Source organism: Chenopodium album, chromosome 13 (genome assembly GCF_948465745.1).
Source record: "Chenopodium album chromosome 13, dcCheAlbu1.1, whole genome shotgun sequence".
NCBI lineage: Eukaryota > Viridiplantae > Streptophyta > Magnoliopsida > Caryophyllales > Amaranthaceae > Chenopodium > Chenopodium album.
Window position 1 is genome coordinate 12,682,559 of NC_137846.1, and position 18,856 is coordinate 12,701,414.

An 18,856-nucleotide genomic window follows, 5' to 3' on the forward strand; every position below is an offset into this window, starting at 1 on the left:
CGATATATAATTTTGGCTTTTTTTATTGTGTTTTTTATGTACGTTATGGTGTCGGTAGTCAAGCCCACAAGACTTTGATGAGTTGAAAAAACGGCAAACATTTTGACAAATTAAAGCAACAAGAAATAAGAAACCTACATTGCTACAATTAAGAAACAAGTATATAGATTTTATATAGTAGAGCAAGCAATTGAGTCTAGTTATCAATCTTTATTTTAATGATCCCTAATTACCAAGCTTGTCTTGGTATAATGGTAATTTGCAAATGAGATGTGTGCATTGAATTATATAGCCTTAAGGTCACGGATTTAGCCTTATCGATATTGACTCTTGAGAGATCAGATCCCTTAATTTTTTTAATTTTCAAATTCTTGAGTTGTTATTAAGAAAAAAAATTCCTAAGATGAATAAATTAGATGTTGTATATATTATATTATGTACTCTTTCTTTTGTGCGTGCTTTCATAAGATGGAGATATTTGATGCTTAAGTTTGAGTTGATGTTTGTGAAAGGTGACAAATAACTAAACATATATTATTAATCATGATGCATACATACATGGTTGAGAGGTTTTCAAGGACCATCAAAAAGTCAAGACAGAAATTAAAGGACATGAAAATGGACCACTTTGTGCGTGCCTATAATTCATATGTTATGTGATAATCGAGCTTAATTAGTGTATTGTAGATTTGTAGATTCAATTATAATGGACATCACATAGCATAGTACAATGCTATATGTGTGTACTGTGATCCCTATTTATTCCAAAATAATTGTCTAACTATTCTAAATAATTCAGATATGATGTTATAAAAAAATTTGTACTTAGGGTGTACATTGAAATTAAAGGTGGAATTAGAGTGGAAAGAATTTCACATTATATCTCATTTTCAATGCGGTATTGAGTACATTGAAATTAAAGGTGATAATTTATTAGTCATCAACTCAATAAAAGGCATTTGGGCAGTCCTTAGCTGATCGAACATATTATCGTAGACACTCGCTCTCTCCTTTCTCGGTTTCGCAATTGGAGTATTTAGCACGTCTATCGAGAGGCAAATCGTGCAACGGATTAGATAGCTAATGTAGCCCATTTAGTATGTAGTAGTATGGATACTAGGTTAGATCCCGTGCCATGCACGGTGATCTATAATTATATGTAGTTATATATTATTGATTGATAAAGGTCTGTTCACCTTATTTTCACTTATTTTAGAGGTGTAATAAATTTAGATAAGTTCGGTTAAGTTCAAATCAGGTTTAATAAATTCTGATAAGGGTTACTCAAGTATAAATTACAACTAAAATAAGGTTTAATAAGTTCAGATAAGTTAAGATAACTTCAAATCAGTGAAAATCAGGTGAATAGAACACGCCCTAAGTATTATAATCATATATTAGTCGAGGAATAATAAAAGTATGTGATATGTTGATTTGTATTTGCACGAGTTTCTAATATACAACTAAAACAAAAGTAGGCAAAAAATTCAAGCAATCTTTTTTCTCGTTCAAAAACAAGTTATATATTATTTTAAGAATATATTTTTGGGTTTGTAGTTGCCAAAACTAAAAAGATTTGTGAAATCTTTTTATATTAATGATAATAGATACTACATTAATATGGAATATGTATACAAAAATAAAATTATTTTTATAAATGATTTGTTTCCTTAATAAGTATTTTTTTTAATAAAAAATAATAACTAAAGACACACCAGGAGATGACACGTGTCATTACCGGTGTGTCTTTTAGTACATAGTATTGATTGATAATTGTAATAACTATAGTTTGTTTTCTATTCTTTCTTCTAATGCATTAGGAATTCCCCTCGTAAAGAAAGCTTCCTAATGTTTTTTTCTTCTTACTTTTTCAAAAAAAATAAAATTAACAAAGAAATAAATAACTCATTTCCAATGTTGGCTTATTATTATTATATGAAATCTTAAGCTTCACACTATTGAAGCATTCAGCTTATGAAATGCTAACCACAAAGAGCACAGCACCCATTATAAGACATTGAAAAAATATGACCTGATATATAGAAATATATCCCAGCTGACAGCAACAGCTCCAGCCTGCAGGGCAGCCTAACTTTCTAAGGAAAACTTAAGCATCTAGAGAAGCTTTCTTATGGCTACAACACTAACAGCGATACGTATAATACATTGATCTACACAGTAAATGCATAACATAGCACAGTATACTACAAAACATTTTGTACAATACGCCTAAAGAAACAACTTTATCTAATAATATCTAGGAAAACAAGATTATACTAATAAGGACTAGTATATCTGAAGGAGACGCAAGAGACAGCAGACAGGCATTTATGATTGACTTCCTTGATGATCTCCTTAAAAAGGAGCAAGCAATAAAGTGCTCCAAGCAGCCAAGCCATGCATCATAATTTCTCATGTCCGAAAAAACTGTAACTATCTCACTGAAGCTTTCCATGCAGCTGTGTGCTTTCTTTCTCCGCAGTCAATGTTGGAAATGATGATATGGACCGGAGAATCAGCTTCCTACAGCTCCTCCAAGCAGGAGATGTTTCAAAGTCACAGTGAGGAGAAGAAATTCTTTTACAATTAGGAGATGCAGACTTAACACAAGTAGTAGGAAGCGAATATTCACCCGTCAATGCCTCAGAGGCATCATCTTCTGGAGCTCCTATCTTGATATCTTCATCAAAGGCTGCTTGATCTGGATTGTCAATATTCTGGGATGTGCATGATTGAAGGAAAGGCCCACTAGAAAGCGAAGGAAAACGTGGGACCATTCCACCAAAGTGAAAAGGCTGCCGCACAGGTTGCCTGGTCACAAAAAAGTTCAGTAGATTGAAATTATTCTAAAGATATGTGAGTGACAGGGAAAAAAATTAAACTTCTACAGTTCTAAATGGCAGCCAAAATATTAAATTCAGTACCTCGCATTCATTGAAATCTCTGGTGTTTCTTGATCATGATCCTCCTCATTCGTTATGGGAAGATCATTAAGCGAACTTACATCGGATGCATTCCTTTGGAGGAATCTTGTTTCTTGATATAAAATACTTTCAGTTCCTATAAAGTAGTAATCAAGAAATTTGTTTCAGTTTATGAGCAAAGCATTGATTTTGAGGCAGCAAAGACAACATTTTGCTGTTACCGTTACAACCAAGGAACTGTCGTGTGAGTTTATGATGAGCTTTTTAAGAGTGCAGGCAAATCTTTATAAAAGGATTTAGGAAGAACACATGTAGCATCAGTATAAATTTGCTTGTTGAAAATAAAAGTTAGACTAAACCCCTAATTCCTTCGAGTCTTGAACTTATCTTCCTTTTTAGCCTTAAACTACCTGACTAATCCCTAAATGGAACTTATATCTGCTTAGGAATGAACTTTTTGAGTCCTGAACTGAGGTGGGGAAAGCAAGGAAAATGCAATCTGCTATTGAAGAAGAAAGGTCCTTCCAAAGTACAAACTCACATCGCACTTTACTAAGATATGATCTTCCTATTCCTATATTGAACTTATTTGAAATCAATATCCCTGAACTTGTATAGATCTATTAGTCCAGAAACTCCAGAACTCAAGTTAGCTGAAATCATTACTGAATTGGACAACCTGAACCTATCTGATTATTTGATACATTAGACATAAAACTTATTTAAATAAACCTACAAACTTAGATAGCAACTTACCTTCCTTTCGACCAAACGTGTTCTTACATCCTTCACATCTGCAGCCGAATGAACATCCAACACCACCCTTGAAAACATATAACCCAATACCCTCATCAACTCTTTTAAACAGCAAGAATACTAGTGACTAAGGAGAATGATGAGAGAACAAACCTGGAAGCATTCACAGTATTTCTTCAGACAACCAGACTTTTTACAGTTACACCCTCTTTTATGTCTAGCTGAAGCTGGAGTTTTGATCAACTCTTCCTATGGTGAGAAGACAATGCAGAAATTCATTACATAATATATTTTTGTGGAATCACTGAAACAAAGTTGGTAAAGCACCTTTACCTCATTGTTTGGAGTACCAGAACACCTAATCACTTTCGGAGCAAAAGCAAGAGGATTGCGTGATTCAATCTGTCGACGAGTTTCAAGCACAGTTTCCTCGTGAACAGGCTTATTAAAGCAATCCTGGCAATTGCAAGGCTCAACACAGTATAAGCCAGCCGCAAAACACTCACAGTAGCTGCATCAAGGAATTAGCAACTGAGGAAATCAATATATCCAGAAAGAAAGTTGAAATGCTCAAAAACCCAACAAGCAAGAAAAACCGATTACCAATTTACAAATGTACCTTCAATGACACTCTGTTTTTATATAGCTGAATTTGTTCAGTATTTATTATGTGATGAACAGTGGGCACAATACTATAAAGGGTTTTCAAATATCCAGTTCTTTCCCTCACTAAATATTTATCCAATGTCAAGGAATAACTATGTCCTATCTGTATTTAGCATTTGATAATTATGCATAGTATTACAAAATAAATAAACAAGTAGAATGTAAATAAAGTTATAGGAATCTATCTCTGTACTCACAGCTTCAAGCATTTTGACCTCTTACAATTACAGCGCTTGCAAGAATCAGCTTCTCCTATGGTTTCAGCCTTCTGCCTGTAAAATTTGAAACACAAAATTAAACTGATGACAATACTAGCAACTCTTTTCAGCAGCATTTAGCTTTGGAGGTGGTGGGCAAGGGCCACAGGTAACTACTTTTATATGTTTAAATCTTAATACGAAACAATGAAGGAAAACACACATCACAGTAGAAGTATATACCGTTTCTTCTTGAAAGAATTCTGAGGAAACTCAATACCCTCACCGTATATTGAGTTCTCAGACACATCTCCATCTCCAGACACCTGAACTACTTCTGTTTGTTCTTCAGGTTCTCTTTTCACTACATTTGGAGTTGGAGTTATTTGGGTGGTGATGGGTTTTGTATTAGAATTAAGAGACCCGATAGCAGATGTGGTGCATTGGGAGGTTATTAATTGCCTTCTACAAGTCAAAGTCTGTCTCTTGACAATTATTTTATCTTTAGCACCAGCAGTTAGAGTATTCAAATGCAAACCAATACCAGGGAGTGTTGATGAAAATTTATTGCCCCCTGGTCTGCTGACCATCAGACACTTATCATTTAAGATGCTAGAACTAGCAGCCGGTTTGGTTGGAGAATTGCCTGTTGAATCAGCTAACAGTTTCCTGTAATGAGATCCAGACATCTCATATACTAGGCAACGCCTTGTTTGCTGCTGTTGTGAACCAGACTTAAGACAAAAAAAAAAAAAAAAAAAAAATAAAAATAAAAATAAAAAACAGAAATTATATTATTATTGGAATATATCAAAGCAACAAATGAGGAAAAATAAAAGGAAAAAAATACCCCGCAATAAGCATAAAAGTGGATAGTGGACAAGTAAAAATAATACTTCGTATTGACAAGCTAGAAATAGATAAATAAATTTGCCATTTGCTAGAAAATGACCCCTTAAGGTCAGAAACATCTGAAGACAACATGGAACAATGCATAACATTAAAGACAAAAGTTAATGGTAAAGAATAAGAAGGGTGATGCAAAAATACTAGTCTACAGCCAAACACAGATGTGGTATTTTAGCAGTTGCCGCTGGATTTCTTCTATGGCTTGAGAGGCAGGATAGAGGCTGACTATACAAGTTCGTTCATCTATTAACTAGACTATGTAGTCTTGTAAAGTTATGAATCAATGCAGATTATTACATGTCCCCTCCATTCCACTTGTTGAACTGTATATGTTAGTGTAATTAGTTCCCCAGCCAGTACCCAAGTCCACTAAGAAAAGAGTATAAAGCTAAGTACCAGAAAAATTTGAAGTTGAATATAATTATGCTTCCCTACATGTCAATGCACTGGTTTAAGTTGCTGTTACTACTACTCACATTAAGAAATCATATATTAAAACTTGAAAAAGTGCAAAACAAAGAGATGGCCACTGCTTAAGAGAAGTTATACCTTGTCACCAATTTCAGTCCTTGAATAATGGACAACTTCCTCAGCAAGTACAGAAGCATCACCAGCTGTAACTTGGTTTCTTTCATTCAAATTTCCAATTTCTCCTTGTTTATTCATAGGAACATCCATATGATGGTTTTCAGATATAATAGGACATTCAGGGTCCAATTTCTGTGGATCATTAATATGTTCATTTGGGGGCTGCAAAACTGTTGCAACAAAAGACAACATCCCCGAATCTGTATTTCTATCATCTGACCCATCTTGATAATTTTCATCTGTAGGTGAATGGTAGTTTGACATACCAGAAGCTTCACAAACAAACTTCTCCCAGTCACATACTTCCTTATTCTGTGTCATTGGATTTGCCAGCAGTCCCATTTCATTTCCAAATGAACAGTCTGCTTCTTTAGAATTATCTTGTTTGACTTTAGCAGTGAATAATTCTGTTCCAGCTACATTAAACTCACTATGTGTCTTCAAAACATCACAGTTGACCACATTATTCTCAGGAGAACTGCATTCATATTTCATTGATCTCGGAATCCCAGAGACCAGCTTTGAGGATTCATCAGTTGTGCTGACAGTCACCGAACTGTCGATTTTGTCCACCTTTTCAGTATGCAAATCAGTTGGCTCTATTGCAGATGAGGCTTCTGCGTTTTTACCTTCACTGCCATTCTGAGAGAAGTTATTCTTAGGTACTTCAGAAACATGACATGGCCTGAGATGAGGGAAATAAAAATGTAAATACACCCATCCTGTATGTACACAGTACAGGTTATTTATCAATTAGAAGCATATGTAATCACCTTGGAAACTTGGGTTCCCTTGGACAAGTTGGAGGCGTCTTAAAGGCTTGAGGAGAAGAAAAATTAAGAAGGTGAAATGGCTGTGTGCTGTGACCCGAGCTAAATGGTTTGATAGGTGACAGAGTGCTGATGTAATTAAAGACTGGAGAATCCTGCAAATGAACGTAATTTGTAAGCAGCTCATATTTGAAATTTACAGTACGATGCAAAAATATAATATGTGAGGATTGTGAGCTTCAGTGAACCATCAGATATGAGAAAACTGACTTTCCTAGACCATGATGACTGGGAAAAAAAAAAGTGCATGCAAGTCAGCAGCAACATATTAGACCTAATAGTTGACCAGATACGGAGCCAAACCTTAAGTTACTCAAACTAAATGGTCTAACTAACCATTTTGCCAGATCTCAAATTTATTTTTACTTTGTTTGAAAGAAGCCAGATCTCAAATATAAATATAAGTATATAGCCCAATGCTTCTAAAGAGGATGCTTCCCAAGGCTGCACGATGGAATCAAGGAGATCAAAGAGGTTTTTTTTATTAAAGTCCCTTGATCTGGAGCAAAAAGGCCACAAACTAACAACTGCTACTTGACAATAAGTAAAAAGTCTGATGATCCAATTTTATTTCATTCATATAGAGCAAAAGAAGTATCATAATCTTTTCTTTGCAGAAATGAATGAAAAAAAGGGAGAAAAGATTCAAAAGGAATTGCCCAAATTTCCTAAAAGCGTCAATATTAAGGAATCTATATAGTGAATAAACTCTTACTACACTGCAGTAATTCCAAACTGATGACAGGATAATACTATTTGGAAACTTGGCACGAAATAGACAAGCACCTGAAATCTCCGACAAGCCTACAACACGGAGACTAACATCACCAACCTCAGACCTCTGACTTTTGAAAGTAAAACAGTTAAATATGGCAAACAAGGCTTGACTGGTACACTACATACCAAATATTACTCATCTCTATCTACTATTGCATCAGAAATTCTTTTCTTTTGTCAATAAGCATTGATCTACATTTCCAGTACAAACATTTACTCAACTTTTCCTATTTTACCTTTGTCATCATAACCAGCATTATCTCACAATATATATCATTCCAGCTCACAATTATCACTCATATAGGGGCATTTTGGTCATTTTATTTACCCTTCATAATTTCTCTGAGAAAATCTAAAACACCACTCAAGTAATTTCAACCTTTTACCCCTTTATGTTACCTACTTATGACATTAAACATGATTAACTGAAACTAACAAATTCAAACACATTTATAACCATCTACCTTTGAAATTAAAGTTTATTTGGTGTTTTCCTTTAGTTTATTTTTAAAAAAATAAAATAAAAAAATTTATTGGTACCAATCCATAATAAGTATCCTGATTTTAAAAAATCAATTAAAGGTGTAAGAAGTAATAAGTGTCATTATGTCCTGTTTGAAATATCAATAATTGACAAAACACACCAACTGTGATGAGTACCCTAGGAGATTATTCTATCTAAAGGTGCTACACTAAACCTTTTCTTCAGCTGTAAAGCATACTATATCATATGATCATAATTGAATTAAACATAGTATGGCACATTACACTGGAGTAACAAACTATCAAAATAACCATAGAATAAACTTATGGGCCTAGTCCGGTTGTTGTAAGGCGCACAGTAACAGAAGTTGTGGCTTATCATGATTGTCTTTAGCTTTTATGTTTTCCTACCAATCATTCAAATTTTAAATCTTAACAAACGCTCTTACGTTGACATTGGAGAATTACACGTGCTATCCTCCGACATGACAAGCTAGGACCACACAGATCATCTCTTATTTGGACCCCTTTAGGGAAGACAGAAATTAAAGCAGATGTGCAAATCAGTTCCTATAATGCATCACTCCAATGTTCTTATTAATATAATCCGGATATATGGATAAAGTAATAACAACACATGCCAAAGACTCTTACTGTACTTCATAGTCCATGAAAAATCTCAGTAGAAAAGAGCATAAAACTAAGACAAAAATACATTAACAAATTCCCCTTCAATTGACAGCAAAACTCATTTTTTTCATCAAAACTCAGTCATCTAGCTCAATTCATAACAATACAGAGTAATTCTTTCCCTCACCACACATTTTGCAACATCTTATCCACAAATCAAAACCACCCATCAAAATTTACCACCAGTTAATTCCACAAGTACTCTTTTATGACAATAAGAATTCCCAAAAGATTTCTTGTCACGCTAAACACAACCAATTTGAAAATTGAATAACAATATTATTGTTTTTTTTTTTTTTTTTTTTTGAAAAAAATATTTTATTGGATAAAATCAAATTGTAGTGTATCCAATCTAGCCATTATAAAAATATTTGGAATAGGAGACAACAAAAAAAAAAAATTACTATTATTAAAAAAATTGCCCGACAAATGTTTCATTTTCCTTGCATTTTGCGGCCTGTCAATTTAAGAATAAGGAACTTGACTTAGGCCTTGTTTGGGAGAAAGCTGAAAGCTGAAGCTGATTGAGTTAGCTGATTTTGACTAGCTGATTTTATTAACTGATTTGACTAACTTATTGTATTAACTGATTTTATAAAAGTGTTTGGTAAATAGCTGATAGCTTAAAAGTGATTGAGCATGTGAAATGACCAATAAGCTAATTGTGGGGTAGGTAGTTTAGATAGGATTTTAAATTAAATGAGGTTATAAGTGTCATTTCACAATAATTAATGAATAAGCTAATTGAAAAAGCTCCTAAAATGAGCTTTTTCAAAAAGAGCTTATTTAGTGGAATAAGCTCTTTCAATAAGCTTACTACCAAACACTTGTATTAGCTTGTTTGACTAGTCAATCAGCTAAAGTTAGTCAAATAAGCTAATATACCCCCAATAAGCTTTCTCCCAAACATGGCCTTAATGATTTGGGACAGGGACATGGCCAAAGGTGACCAATCCTAGGCCACCTCAGCCAATGTCCGCTAAAAAAATACTTTCCAATTTCATAAATAAATTTTTGTAGTTACAATTACTGAATTACACATGAAAATTGCATTAAATTACACTTATAATAATATTCTCAATCATAATAATCGATTAATCTCCCTTTTACCTTCTTCAATTAACCCTAGAAAATTGCAGAAAATACATACCCTTCAAAAAAAATTATTAAATTAAACCCACAATATAATTTTACATGCAGATCTAAAACCCAGTTAAGAACCAACCACAAATTCATACATAATATGATTATTTTTCCTAACAACAACCACATAAAACCCGAAACAACAGGGTCGAAACCAAGAATTTATCTCTAGCACGACCACATAAATCATATAAAATTTCCCAATAATTCCAAAAAATAAATAATGGGTTTTTTAATTCATGCAACAAAAAACAAAACCCAGAAATTAAAAACAATAAATTTACAGTAAAAATATAAAAATACCTCAAATTTGGACAGAAAAGATGAAGGACTAGGTTGATCAGTTGACTTATCAGGTGTATCCATGGTAGTAAAATGAAGAAGAGCATTCAAAGCTCTTCAACATTCTTCTCACTTTCTCTCTCTTCAAGTTTTTTTCTCTCTCTAAATTATCTACCAAAGTAAAAAATAAAAAATACTCAGCCCCAAATTCATGGAATTTATTTTACTTTTTTTTTTTTTTGTTGGGGTTGAAATAATATTTTAATTAGGTTTTTGAGTGGAAAGGCGGGAAAATATTTTGAGTAGGTGTCGACATAATATAGAAGAAATGTGGGTCCAAAAAACACTTTTTTTTTTTTTTTTTTTTTTGGGTTTTGGGAGTTTGAGTGACATGTTGGTAACAGTAACTGACTCACTGACAGTCAGAAATTTTGTGAGGAAGAAAAACTGTTTGCTTTGGGTCAGAGACAATGTATAAAAATACTTTATATTAGTGCATCATTAGTGTTGGGGATACTTATATCCTTTCCCGGTCTCCTTTCCTATACTTGACACATCACTTTCTCTTTCCTCCACATCACTTCCCACTATTTCCATTCTTTTACTCATCCTTTCCCTTAAAAATTTCCAACATCAATGAGTATCCTTTCCCACTTTCTCTCTCCTACTTACATACACCCCACCATTTATTCCTTTTTCAAATTACATATATTTATTAATATACTTAATTATTATTATTGTTGAAAATGTTGTTAATAATAATTAATAATAGATCGTTCTATTAACCGACACATTAATTAAACGAGATGAATTCAAAAACATAAAATTCATTGATTAAAAACATGAAATACATTGATTAAACGACACGAATAAAAAAAAATATGAATTACGTTGATAAAAATAGCAAAGAAAATAACAAACATAAGTTTAAAAATAACTGAAATGTTTAATTTTCATCGGACCTCATAGACTGTGCCCATAAATGCTCGATCAAGTCGTTCTTCAAAGCCATATGGACGTCTCTATCACGAATTTCCCCTCTCGAAGCTATCAATCTACCGAAATTATCTGGATCATACTGTCCGGGAGTTACGGTGAATGTTGTTGCATTCCTAGTTGAGGACGACCCCAGCATATTCTCAGGCTGTTCATCGGCAAACTCGAGTGGATCCTTATAATTTAAATATGTATCACGCTCGTCTTCAACAATCATGTTGTGGATAATGATGCAAGTCATCATAATTTTCCACAACAGATCTACACTCCAAGCCAAAGCAGGCTTCCTGATTATTGCGAAACGAGCTTGTAACACACTTATTATTACGAGTATTGTTTAAAATTATCTTATAAATACAACTGATTTTTGCCAAATAAGCTTGTTTTACTTGGGGAATTATTACTTTTTCAATTGCAAAACACATGCAATAATAGGATGATGCCATGTTGCAAAGGACTACCAAATTACCGAGTATACGCTAAAGTTTACAACTGTAGCGCACACTATTCAATATTCATGAGTTTTTCGGTCCCTTCTTTTTCTGTTTCTCTCCCTTCCCTTCCACACCCTCTTCCTCGTTTCTCTCTTTGGCTTCAATTCTTTGGTCGCTTTACGCTGAAAACAGTTTCAACTATATTTTGAAATTAGACTTTTTTTCATTTTCTTTTCTTGTTTTAATATTGATTTTGTCTGTCAATTATAATAACTTTACAAGCTATGCATGTAGTCTGTTTTGTTTGTTATTTGTCTTTCAAGGGTGGGGTTATGTTTTGCTGGCCGCTGGAATTGAGGAACAAAAAACAATGGGCCGTTTTGCTAGTCTCAGCTCTATCCATCCGCAATAACATAACAGTGATAAAGACTTACACATTTTGCGTTAATGACATGTTTATAAACACCCTCACCATTCTCTATCTTGCATTACCATATTTGTATAAGTTTATGACAATGCAAATTGATTCATTGGTAAAGATCATTGCAGAATCAAAACAAATATCAATTTTAGACTAAATAAATGAATAAAACAAAATTCTTACATAGTTAAAATCAAAACAAATTTTATTGTTCTCCAAGACTTAATTTGGTGAGTAAGATCCAAATTTCTTTTTCACTTGACGTATGTCTTTTCATTAATAAAGATGCATATAAAAAAACTACTGGTTGAAAAAAATACCGTTTAAAGCCAATCGATCTTTACTATATAAAGCTAATTCTTTAGCTAAAGAACTTGTTTTAAAAAGTAAATAAATAGTAACTTCCGTTTTTTTAAAAGTTGAAATAACAATATATAAACAGGACAGGCCCACAAAGGGAGTACCATGTTACATAGTATGTGCTAAATATTACAAGTGTAGAACACACTCAGGGGTTTGCCAATTCTGCTGGTTTCTCCCCCCAGATCCCCCTTTCCTTCCCTTCTTTGAATTCCATACTCTATTCTTCTACCTTCCTAGATCACAAACACCACCACCGTCGTCTCCTCTACTTGTCGTCCGTTTACCTATTCGCTTCATTCTCAATTTACTGGTAACAATGAGTTGGAAACTAGTCCCCAAGCAGCCAAGCTACCGTGTTGAAAACAAATCATTTGTGTACAGACCTTTCAACAGGGTAGCTTGGTGGGTTGGGGACTAATTTCCTACTTTCAAAAATACTCCAGTGCGACAGTCAAACAAGCAAATAGTACTACCTCGATCTATTGCATTTATTTGCAATTTTCGAAGACGCACGGACTTTTAGGTAAAATTTATTTGTGAGTATAAAATAGAGAGAGAAAATATGGATGCATGTAGTGAGTCAAGAGATAGAGAGAAATGACAACCTATAAAGGAAGGAAAACATTTGTTGCAAATAATGTGTAGCATCTATTTTTGACAAACAAAATTGCAATTTGCAAATATTATGAAATCAAGCTAGTAAAAATATTCAATGCTAGAGCCTCAAAATGGTATATTCAATTATTAATTCTAAATGGATGGAATACCTTATTGCACACATCCTAAGAAATTAGGGTAATAAACTTTGAAATGTTTTTTACTCTAATACCAAACCAGGAACACTTTAGACCATCAGTTTTCATACAATTTGTGTTTTTCTAAACCAAGAATGATGGCTAAACAAACAAGACAGTCAATTCTACATCCAGCTTCATTGAGGTCTTTGCTTGAAAACATTATATCCAGTAATTGTTGATTGCGAAGTAGCTAAACAACATGAAGGTTTAGATCATTCTAGTGTTGTCAATATGTTGATACATCAGTATTAGCAGTTGTCTTGGCGTTCAGTGGGCACTGAGAAACATATGGCTTCAGCTGCAAAAAAAAAATTAAAAAAAAAATGTTATGAGCTCAGCCGAGAGGCTGGAAACATGAAATCTGAAAAGAAAAGTTGCTGGAAACTTGTGTTTTGATTTTACAACATAGTTATTCACAATAGTCAAAGATTGGATCAATAATGCAAATAACTTCCAACAACCAGATATAAGCACAAAGTTCACTATTCTAGAAGGACTAGTAAATTTATGTTTGCAAAATAATATTTTTCTACCATAGAGGCTTTTCATTAATATGAGCACAGGCCAACACATGATAGAGGTCAAATACTGCACTACAGACACTTAAGAAAAATCAATGCAAACAAGGGCCTTAATGCAACTGTAAAGATGGTTGCTAGAAAAATAGGAAGAGTAGATCATCATAACAATTAATACTTAAGAGACTTCTATTAGAGGTATAGATTTGTGGGATTGTATTTTACAGTAGCAGTTTCTATTGGCATAGTGCCAATATCAGATGAATCAGAGAGACAAGGCACTTGACAATGTTAAAAGGAAGAAATGTTGCCAGACTCTTATACGGCAAAAGAAAGGTACAGCGATCTACAAAGGAGTTTCACATATTTCATGGCATCATCATCAATCCTACTGCATCATCAGATTAATCACCATTCCAACTTATTAAATTTATCATTTTATACAATAAGAAAGATTGAGCTTAGCTTCTAATTTAGCTCCCATCTTAGCCTTCAATCTACAAATTCACCAAATTAATCTCTAACCACTAATCCAGAAACTATTTTGAAAGTTCATAATTTCTACATCATTTGAGTCGATTTGACACACATATCAGTTAGCATCACGGGATAAAGCTACTCATCAATAACATGCAAGATGGACATGAGGTCCCTTATAATATAATGCCCTTGCTGCATTCCAATGGCGAATCCATAAAATTTTTGTTCTGGGTTTGGAGTCACTAAACACATGCAGCAAAATCAAATAGCATAAGCCATAATACAATTACAATAAAAAATACAGGTGTGCACATGTTAAAAAAACTCGATGAGTCTTCAAGCTTTGCAAACGATCTATCACATCATCTTCCTAAACTGGGGGAAAAATCTGAATAAATGTGACTAAATTTTCATGGTTTGTGAGAGATGGATTCATGGTTAGGTTTTGTTGATGTATTGGGTAACGAATTCATGGTAATGGATGTTAACTATTGGAGCATCAGGAAAGTTAAAGCCAAAAAAGGGGGAAAACAAAGTAAATGGATGCTGGGAATACTCGAACAAGACCTTTGGTATAAAAGTAAGACTTCCTGCCCGCTAGACTTCTGAAAGAATTGTTAGAAATGAAACGTGCAGTATTGTTTTTAACTAATTTCTGAAAAACTTAAAAATGATCAAATTATTTCCGGATCTAGAACAAACCCATACTAAATCCGCCACTGCCCCATTCCACAAGGGCATGGGTTTGTTATTGGAAAGGATCAAAATTCTTCAATAAAAGATTAAAAAAAAAATTTGCTAGTCCAGATTAGATACAGACGAACAGTACCTTGAAATCAGTAAGATCAGGTACTACGTAGTTGGGCAGCTTTTCTTGCACCACAACATAGCCACCTGTAACAAAATTCAAGTTACTACGACAACCAAAGGAACCATACACAGACAAATACAGGTTGCTGAATAATCCATTTGGAAGCTTAGATAAGGTAAGCCAGAATATGATTGTGTACAGCAGGGAATAAATCAAGTTCCACACAAATGATCAAGGACAAAAAAACACATAGGACTAAAGAATGATCAGACCTTTGCGGGTGTGAAATCCAGTGGGCTTGCAATTCTTTCCCTTATAGTAATTCCTTGGCGCCCTCTTTGAAGAAAGGATATCAAGTGATGATGTACGCTTCCTGCGCATTGACCTTCCAAGCCCAAGTAACAATCCCAGAGGCATCCTTTCTTCTAGTATTAATTGCACCTAGATCCCATGATGAAAATGCTACTTAGTTATCCAAATCAACCATCCTATACTGTACTCAATTTTGTGCCAAGAAAAAATTTAAGAGATTTGCATACCCTAAAATGACAATCATTTTAGGACACACAGTAAATTTAATAAACCGCAAAGTTTGATAATACAGACTAATGTCTGATTCAGATCATAAAGTAATGCCACTATGACTTTCAGCAAATTATGAGAATTCATGTAAAAAATTGGCTTTCAGAGAACACAGAATCCGAGTTTCAAGATCTTAACAAAAATTTCTTGTCAAGGAAAAAAATAAAATGGAGAATGAAGGCGAACTCGAAAAATATAAGGGGCTACAGATGGTATTACAAAGGTAGGTCTGAGTGTCTAATAATCATTGATAGCAAAACCCCTGTCACACAAGTATACTCTTCTTCTTCTGCTGCTTAAACGCCTTAATCCCATAAGTTGGGTCGGCTACATGAACTAACACGAGGACTTCCCAGAAGGTCACCCATCCTAGTACTACTCTCAATCATTGTGGCTCATGTTAAGCGATGTGACAAGTATACTAGAGCCCTGAAAGCTCACAAAGATTTATGCCTGCATAACTCACAAGACTAGCCATTCATCAAAGCCAAGACTCTTTTGGCTCATAAAAAATACACATGCCTATAAATCTAGTTCAAAGTTGTAACCTTTTTAGATAATTTTATCTCCAGAACACTAGGTTTGGCCATTGAGTTTGTTGTAAATTGGGAATTGAGTAGTACAAAACTGGTACCAAAATACAATTTTAGAGGTAGAATTCAATCAGAAGAAATCTAATTAATTTCAGAGTTGAATCCTAACATTAAAAGGGTAGTGCAATACATATATATTAGCAACAAACTTTGATTCAATTATAAAATTATGCTCATAATTTTCTTGAGATTTTCGAACCCAAAACTTACTGCACTGACAATTAAATTAAACCCAAGATTGTGAAATTGATTACAAAAAGAAACAACTGCTTACCGATGTTGAGTGCGCTTCAATGGAGAACTCAGAGAGAGAGGAAAGGAGGAGGCAGGGCTATGTTCAATTGTTCATCCGTCCTTGTTTTTTGTTTCTTCGCAATTGTATGGGTTGGACTGTTGGAGCCCCATTTCCGTAAACCACCTCAGTTATAATTGGGTCTGATCCGTCCAATAAATAAATGGATCGGGTCAGGTTGGGTCGGGTCAATTATATTGGATACTTTTAAAATTTAAGAATTTACTTATTTGTAGCATATTTCTATTAATTAGTGATCTGTGCCTCCGGGTGCATCATGAGAATGGTGCCATGGTGCACCCGGCCCAAAACGACGACCTTTATTATGTAAAACGCATACCCCAATCAACAATCTAAAAGGCGGAGTGAACATGATGTTAATTAGTAAAGAACATGTAGTTATATCACTCCATGGTGGAAGAACATGACGGACGTAGAAAGTTAAAGAGTCACATACAAATTTCTCAATTGAGTTTTGTCAAAAAAAAAAAGTTTATCAATTGAGAAGAAAGAAAATTAATGTTATTATTTTTCAAAAATAAAAGGGTCGGGGCAAAAATGATAGATCTCAACCCTACCTGGCCTACCATTTAAAAATTGACCCGCCCCGCCCCTAACTTGACCCATTGAACTAGTTTACCAACAATATCCACTAAAGAAGCATGTACTTTGTATAATTATGTACGGAGTATTGTATTTCGTTTATTGTAAATAGGCAATATTTGTTTTATTCATTCATTTATATTTTATCGAATCTTTTAGGACTTATATTTTAATTTGGTGGTGTAGATTTCAACCACACATAATGTACATATTCAACGTATATTTTGTTATTTTCTAACAAAAAATGAATACAAGTGACCGCCTGATTCGACCTACTTTATAATAACAAGAAGGTGAGTTGATCTGCTTTGAACTTGTGGCAACTTAATATGTTGAATCGAGCCATCGAAGTTGAGTTTTGTATAGGTAGTTTGTAATTAATAAAAAGTAGTCTAGTCTTATTCCCTTTTATCAATTTTCAATTTATTGATTAGAGTAGATTCTTTTTTTTTTTTGGGGTCTTATGATAAACATTTTTTTATTTATATTTAATAGAAAAGATGGGAGTTAGATTTTTTAAAACACACCTTAAGATACACAAGATTCCATTATCTCTTTGTATATATACTCCGTATTATATTAGCATATATATATAAGATCAAAGCTCACTCAAATTAAATTAGAGGACCATACATATATAAGATCAAATTAGAAATTAAAAGGAAAAAAAAATGAGAAAATCTTATTTCAGGCGAAAATTTAACTTGTTCTTATTTTGATTATTTTTATATACTCACTTTTCGATAAAAGGGTATTTTAGGCAGAGTAAAAAAAAACAACTAAACAAACTAGCCATTTCCATTTTTATAAAGAGAAAGAAACAAGGATGATATAGGTAAACCTTATTTGTTTCTTTTAATTAAGAATATGCACATTAATAAATGAATGTCCTTGTATACTTGACAACTATTGATCATATTCTTGATGCAATGGTTGTGTTTTGTTAAGTTGTGAAGCTATGAGTAAGCTTATCCATCTAAGAGAAAATGACATAAAAATAAAGGGAGACCAATAACAATGTACCTCACACTTTAAAGTGGTTATTTTAAATCGAACTCATAGAAATGCAAAGAAATAAATACGGCTTAGAAGTGTAAGAGTAGCCAACAACATTATTTCAAGGGTTGGAGTTGCTTTTTTTGACCTCTAATTTTGTGTCCAATTTTAAATGATCGTATTATCACACGTTTCGCTTGGACCAAATTTGATTTGATGTAATGTATATTTTTGTAGGTGACGACAAGATAATTTTAAACTACTACATGACCTCATGATATAATGTTTCCTTCAAGGGAGAAGGTTTTCGTTGTCCTAATCCTTTAAACTTAGATCTAAATTAGGTTTTATCATTTTGCAATTGTAGTTGTTGTTGTTTTCGGTATAGAAATACTCCCTTTGTCTATTAAAAGAAATACATGCTAATATAGAGATTAATGTAATGAGTAGAATGAAAAATTTAACAATTGTGAATATAGTATAGTATACTTAATCAGTTTTTTTTTTTTTTTTTTTTTTTGAATAGCATATACTTAATCAGTTGATCAAATCAGTATTGAGATAATCCAAAATTAATTAGGTTTACTAAATCTTTTTTTTTTTTAATCTAATATCCACGATTATTTTGTTTAAACTAAACTTTTAAGCTAATGTAACCACAAAAAAAAAAAAATGAACTCAACTTTCAAATTTCAGCAAAGATACTACTTATTTTAAGTGAAAAC

The 18,856-nt window shown here is 33.3% G+C and overlaps 2 protein-coding genes across 3 annotated transcripts; both read right to left on the reverse strand.

The window, feature by feature from the left end:
• Positions 1-1,910: 1,910 nt before the first annotated feature.
• Positions 1,911-10,538, reverse strand: LOC145576338 (protein tesmin/TSO1-like CXC 3). Of its 2 annotated transcripts, XM_081634109.1 has the most exons (11): positions 10,267-10,538; positions 6,814-6,965; positions 6,002-6,725; positions 4,787-5,277; positions 4,544-4,618; positions 4,014-4,191; positions 3,834-3,929; positions 3,681-3,747; positions 2,925-3,060; positions 2,633-2,811; positions 1,911-2,523 (listed from the first exon to the last, which is right to left on the reverse strand). In XM_081634109.1, the coding sequence occupies exons 1-11, from the start codon at positions 10,327-10,329 to the stop codon at positions 2,516-2,518; spliced, it is 2,169 nt and encodes a 722-aa protein (XP_081490235.1). In that variant the 5' UTR covers positions 10,330-10,538; the 3' UTR covers positions 1,911-2,515. The 2 variants fall into 2 exon arrangements, with proteins under 2 accessions (XP_081490235.1, XP_081490234.1); XM_081634108.1 differs by having other exon boundaries at positions 1,911-2,811; positions 10,267-10,537.
• Positions 10,539-13,163: 2,625 nt separating this feature from the next.
• Positions 13,164-16,650, reverse strand: LOC145576340 (uncharacterized). Its single transcript, XM_081634110.1, has 4 exons — positions 16,515-16,650; positions 15,338-15,506; positions 15,084-15,148; positions 13,164-13,554 (listed from the first exon to the last, which is right to left on the reverse strand). The coding sequence occupies exons 2-4, from the start codon at positions 15,480-15,482 to the stop codon at positions 13,483-13,485; spliced, it is 282 nt and encodes a 93-aa protein (XP_081490236.1). The 5' UTR covers positions 15,483-15,506; positions 16,515-16,650; the 3' UTR covers positions 13,164-13,482.
• Positions 16,651-18,856: the final 2,206 nt, after the last annotated feature.